This window comes from Stegostoma tigrinum, chromosome 36 (assembly GCF_030684315.1).
Source record: "Stegostoma tigrinum isolate sSteTig4 chromosome 36, sSteTig4.hap1, whole genome shotgun sequence".
NCBI lineage: Eukaryota > Metazoa > Chordata > Chondrichthyes > Orectolobiformes > Stegostomatidae > Stegostoma > Stegostoma tigrinum.
Genome location: NC_081389.1, coordinates 25222671 through 25233824, shown reverse-complemented (window position 1 = coordinate 25233824; position 11154 = coordinate 25222671). Strand labels below are relative to the sequence as shown.

At 41.8% G+C, this 11154-nt stretch overlaps 1 protein-coding gene across 1 annotated transcript in view; it reads left to right on the top strand.

The window, feature by feature from the left end:
- Nucleotides 1-9846: 9846 nt before the first annotated feature.
- LOC125446855 (sorting nexin-1-like) overlaps nt 9847-11154 on the top strand; it is a 37841-nt gene continuing 36533 nt past the window's right edge. The window contains exon 1 of the mRNA XM_048520780.2: nt 9847-9978. Coding sequence (XP_048376737.1) covers nt 9892-9978 — 87 coding nt within the window. The 5' untranslated portion in view covers nt 9847-9891. The remainder of the gene's footprint in view (nt 9979-11154) is intronic.

The window sequence follows — 11154 nt, the reverse complement described above, 5'->3', positions numbered from 1 at the left end:
TTCACTTTTTTAAACAATTAAGTTCATGCAAGGAAACTGAATTGACGGCAAATAACAACTTGGATCAATCAAACTTTACATTACAGAGTGCACCTGGATTAATAGGAATCTGGAAACTTATCATTTTCATCCACTGAACTCTTGAGCTTTCATTAGTAATTAGGAGAATCTGGATGACATAAATGCCTCAAATCATTTGCAAATGGGATCAATATTTTGCCACAGGAAAAATGAAAATAACAAAATTGTGATAGATTAGAGAAAAAGTAATATGAAATGAAACAGGAAAATAGTGTTGATGCTTGAGATTTGAAATAGAAAATGCTAAAAATACACAGCAGGATAAGTATCATGTGCGGAAAGAGAAATAGGTAACATTTTTGGTCAAGATGACCTTTCATCAGAAGTATATCTCCCCACAGATGCTGCCTGACTTGCTGAGTGTTTGCAACATTTTCTGTTTTTAATGAAAACTATATATGGAATAATTCTCACAAATATAAGTGTTATAGAAAGGGAAGGGGTTTTGGGTCAATTGAACTTTCCAAATACTGGATCTTTCACTATTTCATTGTGATTTTGATGGGGGCAAATCTGGAGATCATGCAGAACCTGTTGACCTGCACTTTAGTCTTCAGTACTCAAACTTCATCAAGAATCACAGGCGACAGCAGAACATGCCACTCCAAAGTAGGTGGTGACTTTTTCAAAAAGTAAACAGATGTACTGGACTCTTGATTTCAAATCTCAGGATGCCATAGTAAACAAGATTGCGGATTTCGCAGGGAACTGACAGGATCCTGGTCAAAGCACTTTCCCCTCTCCTTATTCCTTGTGCTATAAATACACCCTCGTAGGAGTTGGACAAAATAATGGGACAAGTCTGTATTTAAACTGCAGGAGCTCAGACTTAACACAGCCTGGCCATGGGCACTAATTACAACTCTTTAATTTCACTCTAAAATGTTAGGACTTATGCTTTTCCAACCCATCCTGTCTCCATTTAATTGGATGCTGGCATTCCCAGTGACTGTTTAAATGCTTTGGAACTGTTTTTCAGATGTGTGGCTGTGGACATTTCTGGCAGAAAATAGTGAACTATATTCTCTCGACCATGAAGGAATCAAAGCCCCATCTACTGGTAGAGTGTGGCAACTCAGCAAAACCAGGAAAGTCAGCAGCGAGAGTTCCAGCGGATAAAGGGAGTGTGAGGCTAATCTCTTTCTGGAAACTGTTGGTGAGTAACAGGTAAGTTTTGTGACATCGATATCAGAGCAGAGAGCATCAGAAGCTTCAATTTAGTATTAAGAATATTTAACATTGTAAGGATTAATTAACATAAAGGAATAAGACACGGCAGGAGATCTCCAAATCACAGTCTGCTCTTCTTGCTCGATGTGGGAAGCCAGGCACACTTTCAGTGCCCGGGAGCTGCATGTGTGCAAGAAGTGTTTCCAGCTGCAGCTCCTGGAAGCCTGAATTTCCGAGTTTGAGCGAAGTCTGGGGACACTGAAGAGCATTTGCAAGACGGAGAGTGTTGTGGATTGCACGTATAGGGAGATGGTCACACTGCAAACTCAGAATCCACAGGCAGGAAGGGTTTGGATAACCAGCAGGCAGAGCAGCAAGGCTAAGCAGTCAATGCGGGAATCTCCTGTGGCTACTCCCCTGCAAAACAAATATACATTTTTGGATACTGTTGAGGGGAATAGCCTCTCGTGGATAACAGCAGCAGCCAAATTCATGGCAGGATGGTTGGCTCTGCTGCAGAGGGAGGTAGAGATAGACAGAAAAATGTTATAGTTATTGGAGATTCATTTGTAAGGGGAATAGAAGGCATTGCTGTGACTGTAAACAAGAGTCTCGGATGGTATGTTGTCTCCCTGGTGCTAAGTTAGGGTCTGGTTATCTCGAGGTAGTTGCAGGACATTCTGGAGGGGGAGGGCGAACAGCCAGTGGTTGTTACACGTTAGTACAAACGACATCAATGAAAAAAGTATGAGGTCCTAAAAGCAGAATACTGAGAACTAGGTAGAAAGTTGAAATGTAGGATCTTAAAGGTAGTTATCTCAGAATTACTACCAGTGCCACAAGCTAGTCAGAGCAGAAACAGTAGGATATATAGGATGAACACGTGGCAGGAAAGATATTGTGAGGGGGAGGGTTTTAGAGGGGGAGGGTTTCAGATTTGTGGTGAACTAGGACTGGTTCTAGTGAGGCTGGAACCTGTACAAACTGGACGGGTTACACTTGGCAGGACCAGGACTGATGTCCTTGGAGGAGATACTTGGTAGAATGGTTAGGGAGGGTTTAATGTGGCGGGGGAATGGGAACCAGAGGAGTAGGGTAGTGAGGCAGCAATTGAGGGAGAGGTAGAAACCAAGGAAAACAAAAAGAACAAGAACAGGGAGGGAAGTACTGCTGAAAAGACCAGGAGAGGTAATCTGAAATGCCTGTATTTCAATGTGAGAAATACAATAGGCAAAGTAGATGAACTTAGAGCTTTGGTTAGTACATGGAATTATGAAGTTATTGCAATTACGACGACTTGGCTGAAAGACAGACAGGACTGGCAGCTGAATGTCCCAGGTTTTAAATGTTTCAGGAGCGATAGAAGGGGAGGTAAAAGGGGTGGGCGAGTTGCGTTACTGGTAAAGGAGTATCTCACAGCTATGCAGTGAGACAATATGGGTAGAACTCAGGAATAGGAAAGGTGAACTCACAATGCTGGGGGCATACTACAGGTCTCCTAGCAGCCAGCAGGAGAAAGAGGAGAGAATACGTTGGCAGATTTTGGAAAGATGTAAGAACAGCAGCGTTGTTGTGGTGGTGATTTTAACTTCCCCTCTGGACTGGACTGGGACTCACTTTGTGCTAGGGACTTGGATTGGGCACAGTTTGTAAGGCCCATTCAGTGGGAATTCTTGACACAATATGTAAACAGTCCAACCAAGGAAAAGGTTATACTGGACTTGGTTTTGGGAAATGAGCTTGGCCGGGTAAGTGAAGTTTCAGCGGGAGAGCATTTTGGGAGTAGTGACCAAAATACAGTGAATTTTAAGATATTCATGGATGGCGATAACAAAACTGTCCTCAGGTGAAGGTGCTAAATTGGGGGAAGACAAACTACAACAATATTAGGCAAGATCTGGAAAATATTTATTGGAGGTGGCTGTTTGAGGGTAAATCTACATCAGACATGTGGGAGTATTTCAAATTGCATTTGATAAGAGTTCAGGAGTGGCATGTTCCTGTGACAATGAAGGATAGGTGTGGGAAATTACATGAACCTGGGATTACCAGGAACGTGATGACCTTCATCAGAAGGAGAAAGGAAGGAAGCATATGTAAGATCCAGGAGGATAGGAATTGATGAAGCCCTTGAAGTATATAAGGAAAGTAGGAAAGAACTTAAACATGGAATTAGAAGTGCTAAAAGGGGTCATGAAAATGAGCAAACAGGATTAAGGGGAATCCACCAAGTTGCTATTAAAAAGAAAGAGGTGTTCTTCCTTTTAATACATCTTAAAAAGTATTAAGGTAGTCAAGTCCTGATGGGATCTATCCCAGATTATTGAGGGAGGTGAGAGAGCAAATTGCCGGAGTAGTGACTAACATCTTTGTATCCTCTTTGACCATAGGTGAGATCCCAGAAGACTGAAGATTAGACAATGTTGTCCACCTGTTTAAGAAGGGTAGCAGGAAAAATCCCGGAAATTCTAGGCCAGCAAGTCTCACGCAGTGGTAGAGGAATTATTGGAAAAGATTTTCAGGGACAAGATCGATATACATTTAGAACCAAATGGATGTATTAGCGATAGACAGCATGGTTTTGTGTAGGGGAGGTCATGCCTCACTAATTTGATCAAGTTTTTTTGAGGAGGTGGTGAAGATGATTGAAGAGGGGAAAGCAATTGTTGTCTACATGATCTTCAATAAAGCGTCTGACCACGCTCAAAAGGTGAAGTCACATGGTATTGGGGTGAGTTGGCAAGACGGATATAGAACTGGCTTAGTCATGGGGGACAAAGCGTAGAAGTGGAAGGATGCTTTTTGGAATGGAGAGCTGTGACTAGTGATGTTCCACAGGGATTAGTGCTGGGACCTCTGCTGTTCGTGTTCTACATAAATGAAATGGAGGAAAACGTTACTGGTCTAATTAGTAATAGATACAAAGACTGGTGGAGTTATGGATATTGAGGAAGATTGTCAGAGGAAACAGCAGGATATGGATCAGCTGGAGGCATGGGCAGAAAAGTGGCAGATAGGGTTTAATTTGGACAAATGTGAGGTGATGCATTTTGGAATATCAAGTACAGGTGGAAATTATACAGTGAATGGCAGAACTTAGGAGTATTGATATGCAGAGGGATCTGGGTGTAAAAGTCCAAGATCGCTAAAGGTGGCAACGTAGGTAGGTAAGGTAGTAAAAAAGGCTTATGGCATGCTTGCCTTCATTGGAGGGTGCATTGAGTATAAGGATAGACAAGTTATGCTGCAGCTTTACAGAACATTTAGGTACATTACAGGTACATTTAAGGCGTCATTGGATAAGCATATGGACGCACATGGAATAGTGTAGGTTAGATGGGCTTGAGATCGATATGACAGGTCGGCACAACATCGAGGGCCGAAGGGCCTGTACTGTGCTGTAATGTTCTATGTTCTATGTAACTTTGGTTAGGCCACACTTGGAATATTACATATAGTTCTGGCCACCACACTACCAGAAGGATGTAAATGCTTTGGACAGGGTGCAGAAAAGGTTGACCAAGATGTTGCCTGGTATATGGGGGATTTTAGTTTTGAAGAAAGGTTGGATAGACTGGGGTCAGAGATAATGGGAACTGCAGATGCTGGAGAATCCAAGATAACAAAGTGTGAAGCTGGATGAACACATCCGATGAAGGGTCTAGGCCCAAAACGTCAGCTTTTGTGCTCCTGAGGTGCTGCTTGGCCTGCTGTGTTCGTCCAGCTCCACACTTTATTATCTTGGATAGACTGGGTTTGTTTTAACTGGAACACAGGAGGTTGAGGGGCAACCTAATTGAAGTTTATAAGATTGTAAATGGCATGGATAGAGTGGAAAGCAAGAGGCTTTCTCCCAGGGTGGAGAGATCAATTACTAGGGGACACAGGTTCAAGGTGCAAGGGGGAGAGTTTAAAAGACAGTGCATGGCAAGTTTTTCACACAAAGGGTGGTGAGTGTTGCCAGTAGAGGTGGTGGAAGCAGACACAATCGCAGCATTCAAGAAGCACCTGGATAGCACATGAATCAGAAGGACGTAGAGGGATACGGATCTGTAAGTGAAGACAGTTTTAGTGTGGAAGGGCAAAATGTGGCAGCACAGGCTTGGAGGGCCGAAGGGCCTGTTCCTGTGCTGTATTATTCTTTGTTCTTCTTTGTTCCTAACCCACGAATTAGTCAAGCCAATGTCAGCAGCATCTATACTTAAACAAGTTGTATTTGTATATACCATTTAATGAAATAAAACATCAATAACTGTTTCACGACAGCATCATAAAAACAATGACACTACGGTGATTCATGAACAGGAAGAGTTAGGGCATAGACAACATTGGGATGTAGAGTTTTAGAGGGTACAAGCAGGACTGAGTTGGAGTCATCTAGTTTGGAGGTAAACTGCAGAGATAACTGTGTTTGTCTCCCTGCACAACTGCTGTTTGATCTCTTGAGTGTTTCCATCAATTTCTATGTTTTCCTTACAAGGATGGAATTGCCATGCCACTATATTCAGTTTCCCTATTTACAAAGCCAAGTATCCCATATGCTTTCTTAACTGTCTTATTACTGGCTCGAAGGTGGGAGACAGGTAGAGAGTTGCTTTCAGACTGGAGGCCTGTGACCAATGGTGTGCCACAATGATAGGCACTGGGTCCACTGCTTTTTGTCATTTACATAAATGATTTGGATGTGAACATAGGAGGTATGGTCAGTTAGTTTGCAGATGACACCAAAATTGAGTGGACAGCGAAGAAGGTTACCTCAGAGTATGACAGACCCAATAGGCTGACGAGTGGCAGATAGAATTTAATTTAGATAAGTATGAGGTGCTGCATTTTGAAAGGTAAAGCACGCAGGGCTTATACACTTAATGGTAAGGTCCTGGGGAGTGTTGCTGAACAAAGAGACCTTGGAGTGCAGGTTCATAGTTCCTTGAAAGTGGAATCCCAGGTAGACAGGATAGCAAGGAAAGCATTTGGTATGTTTGCCTTTATTGGCATTGAGTATAGGACTTGGGAGATCATGTCGCAGCTGTATAGGACACTGGTTAACACACATTTGGAATACTGCATGAGATTCTGGTATCCCTGCTCTCGGATGTTGGGAAACTTAAAAAGGTTCAGAAAAGATTTGCAAGAATGTTGCCAGGGTTGGAGGGTTTGAGCTACTGAGAGAGGCTGAACAGGCTGAGCTATTTTCCCTGGAGCGTCGGAAGCTGAGGGGTGACCTTTTAGTGGTTTATAAAATCATGAAGGGCATGAATAGAAGAAATAAACAAGGTCTTTTCACTGGCGTGAGGGAGTCCAAAACTAGAGGGCATAGGTTTAAGCTGAGAGGGGAAAGATTTACAAAGGACCTAAGTAACAACTTTTTCATGCAGAGGGTGACATGTTTATGGAATGAGCTGCCAGAGAAGGTGGTAGAGGCTGGTTCACTTACAACATATAAAAAGCATCTGGACGGATATATGAATGGGAAGGGTTTAGTGGGAGTACTAAATAAAAACTGAAAGAACATCAGATGCTGTAAGTCAGGAACAAAACCAAAGTTGCTGGAAAAGCTCAGCAGGTCTGGCAGCATCTGTGAAGGCAAAAACAGAGTTAACATTTTGAGTCCGGTGATCCTTCCTCAGAACTGTTTTGTGGGATATGGGCCAAGTGCTGGCAAATGGGACTTCATTTATTTAGGATATCTGGTTGGCATGGCTGAGTTGGATCGAAAGGTCTGTTTCCATGCTGTACATCTCTATTGCTCTATGACTCTAATTTTTCTTGCCACCATTAAGAATTTGAGAGAATGCATCTCCAGGTACCTCTCCTCTTGTATCTCCTCAAAATACTGCAATGTTTACATTACACTGCTTCTCTATGATTTTCCTGCTAAAGTGCACCATCATATACTTAGCCACATTTCATTGCATCTGCCATAATCTATTTCACCAGTCTGTATTCTTCTACCTGTAGTCTTCTATCTTAGTCAAGATTTACTTTGCCACTATGTTGTGTCATCAACAAGCTTCAAAAGGATGCCCTTGTATAATAGTCCAGGTTATTTATGTAAAGCAAGAAAAGCATTGGTGCAAATACCAACCACTGGGAAACTTGACTTTATACTTCTCTCTAGTAAATCAGGCTTCTTTCACTATTTGGTAAAATAACTGGTGCAATTAAGGATCTCAGAATGTGAACCTCTTCCCAAAGCTTATCTCTAGAAGCCATGATCCATGTGCATGGCTCATGTCCATAGTTTCAAACTAGGTACAGACTCCCATTGAATACAAAATCCTGGTTTTCTCTACATCAGAATTGGCAAATAATGGATACACTATAACTGCTCTAGACCAGAAATCCATTGTTTGGGAATCGCTTTGAGTGGACCCAAGTATTTCCTTGGCAGTATTTTGGAAGTGGAAGTGTGGAAGATACAGATTTGTATAAATAAAAACTTACTTCTTATCACTTCATTATAATGTTTCATCACTGTTTATATTTATGGTAAATATTTATATATATACACTGAATCATAAACTTGTGGCTAGGCATTCTAACTCCATTTTATAATCTACAAAATTTGAAATTTCAAGAAATGACTTGCTCCGAGGCATTCAGGATTGGAGGGGTTTCACTTGTAAGCACACTTCTATTATCCTTTCAGGCAGCAAACATTAAAAATGTGTTAGTCGTCTTTCTGTGCTTTCATCCTCTTTCTCCTTCATTAGATAATCTTCCTACACTTGTATTTTCTTACAACAGTTGACCGCACATCACAATACTTTGTAGGCAATTCTGAATGTTCTGAAGGCTTTTCCTCCTTACATAATCCTTAAGATTTAATTACTTTATTCACAAATTCACTAATTCATAAATAATGAACAACAATTAAGTTTTCAAAAGAAAATAAAGTAACTGAGCTAGATTTAGAAAAGTTGTACTTAATTGGAACCTTGTCTTTCCCTAAGGGCAAACATTGTCAAGCATGAGATTTACAAAAAAAAACTAATTCTAAAGATGTAAGGCCACCTTTTGCTGTCTATCTTTATTTGCCCAGACTATATGGCTTGATCGTATAAAGTGGATTGTTAAGAGACAATGCTTTTAGCCTGGAGTCACCAAGAGTTTTTTAAGGATTGCAGATGTCATATCCTCAAGGATATTAGTGAATCTGAAGGATTTTTAAAAAATGACAATCTGATAGCTTCCAGGCCAATTTTAGTGCATTTTCCAGTTTTAAGTCACCAAATAAGAACGTAAGAACAGGGACAGGAGACGGCAATTCAGCCCCTCAAGCCTGCTCTACCATTTCATGTGAGGGTGATCTCATTTCAGCCTCAACTCCACTTTCCTGCCCTCTCCATATAACCCATTACTAATTAAAAATCTATCTCATCCTTAAATTTATACAATGTGCCAACATCCACTGGACTGAGGTAGTGAATTCTATAGATTCAGGACCCTTTGAAAGAAGTAGTTCCTCCTCATCTCTGTTTTAAATTTGCCACCCTTTATCCTAAAACTACGATCTGTCATTCTAGATTTATCCACGAGGAAACATCCTCTCTACACCTTTTCGTCAATTTCTTTTAACATTGTTTGATCTCAATGAGATCTTCTCTCATTCTTCCAAATTGCAGAAAGTATAGACCTAAACTGTGCAATCTCTCCTCATAAAGCAAATCCCTCATCTCTGGAATCAATTGCGTGAATATCCTCTGAACTGGAACTACATCCTTAATCAAGAAAGAGGACTAAATTACATAAATTTAAACTCAAATTGTGATGGGAAAAAAATACAACTCTCTGTATTAGAAGTCCAGTACTTGGAAAACACAGTATCACTATCTCTAACATTTTAAAAACGTGCATTACCTTGGGGATTGTTTGGTTAGTGTAATTGACTATAAGTCAGTGCAAATAGGATTTCTAATGAGGCCACATTATTAAAATCTTTATAAAGTAAGTAAATTTCATGAAAATACGGATGAACGAGGATTAACGACAGTGAGGTTGGCTCAGCGGTTAGCACTGCTACCTGACAGCCCCAGGATGACTGTCTGTGTGGAGTTTGCACATTTTCCCCGTGTCCGTGTGTGGGTTGCTCCCACAGTCTTAAACATGTGCAGGTTAGGTGGATTAGCCATGGAAATTAGGGGGATGGGGTGGACTTGGGCCGAATGGCCTGTTTCCACACTGTGGTATAAAACAGGATTTTTTCGACTGTAAACGTTATTCGATGCGAATAAGGTAGTGAATCCAAATTTTAAAGAAATTCCCAGTTAGGGTCCATTCCCTGGGGCTCTTGCAGATAACAATTTACCTCGGAGGCAATAAAATGTGAGGTTGGATGCTGTGTTCATCCAGCCTCACATTTTATTATCTTGGAATTCTCCAGCATCTGCAGTTCCCGTTATCTCTGATACTATTTTTACCTCGGAGGCAGTTAGTTCGAGAATATTCTGAGGTGTACACACAGCCTATCCCGCCTGATCGTTAACCCCCAATGGGAACAATAAAGCGTTGTTGTTGAGGGGCGTGGAACAATGAAGTGTTGTTGTTGAGGGGCGTGGAACAATAAAGTCCCGCGGTTGAGGGGCGTGGCGGCCAGCCCGCGGGGAACAATAAAGATTTGTTGTGGTTGTCAGGCTCAAGATGGCGGCGGAGTTGCGGCCGCCGCTGATTTTTGATCCCGAATCTGAGGGAGACAGCGCCGAAGGGGAGGATATCTTCACCGGCAGCGTGAGTCTGCCCAGCTGTCGTGACTTCCCACGAGCTGAGGGGAAAGAGGGATAGGGGTCCCGGGCTGCGACCTGTGAACTGAGAGAAACAGAGGAACAAATAGAGAGGAGGTAGAGGGTAGAAGGTAGAAGTGGGCGTGGGAGAGGGTGGATGGAGTGTAAAAGAGAGGTGGCTTTAACGTACAAGGAGGAGGTACGAGGGGGAGTGGGGCAAGAGATGGTGGGGTTAGATGTGGGAAGGACGAGGAGAAAGTGAGGAACTTGGAGGAGTGTGGAAAGTTGGGGAGATAAGTGTTGGGACAGAGGAGGTGGCTTGAAGTGGGTCAACAAACGAGGATTAGAGTGGAATGAATGAAAGAGAGAATAGAGGAGTTCTCTGGTTGTTGGGGATGGTGGGGAACAAGGCCCTTGTTTTTTGGGGGAATTGATGAGTGGAGGGTGTTTGTAGGCTTCCTTGGGTGAGGGATTTTTTTTCTTCTGTGTTATTAGTTTATGGAGGTATGTTTGGAGCTGTGTAGTTGTCAGTATGTTGTGACTCCCACTTTGTAGGAAAGTTTGGTGAAGGTAATATCAAAATTCTGGAACTCATTGTTCCCCAGCATTTAGTATTGCTGCTGCTTCCCAGAGTGAAGAGGAAAATACTGTTGAATAAATATGACATTAAAGGGTGTAATTTGGTCCATGAGGTTTCTGTGTGAAACTAACCAACTGGAGGCATCTTTCTCCTTTTCTATCCTTGTACCCCTGAAAGTTTGTCATGTGTCTATTTGAATTTGTTTTGAAATAATTCATTCTCTGCTTCCAACCCTACACGGTTCTCATAACCCTGTACACTATTGATAATCAGCAATCTATCAATCTCTACTTGAAATAATCTTAAAGGATAGAGAATTCCAAAGATTCACGACTTTCAGTTTTTAGAAATAATTCTTATCCAGGTCTTAACTAGCATTTCTATGTAGCACCTTTTGGTTCTAGACTTTCCAGCTAGGGGAAACATTTTGACTACATCTGCCCTGTCTTGCAGGTTTTAGTTAGATTACCCCTTATGCTTAAACTTGAGAGAAAGCTTGGGTAAACTTATTTACCCAATTTCTGTCCCTATACCTGTTGCACATGCATTGTTGTTAATTCCTTATTGACAGGGACCCCCATGACCCTTTTCACCCACTCATCA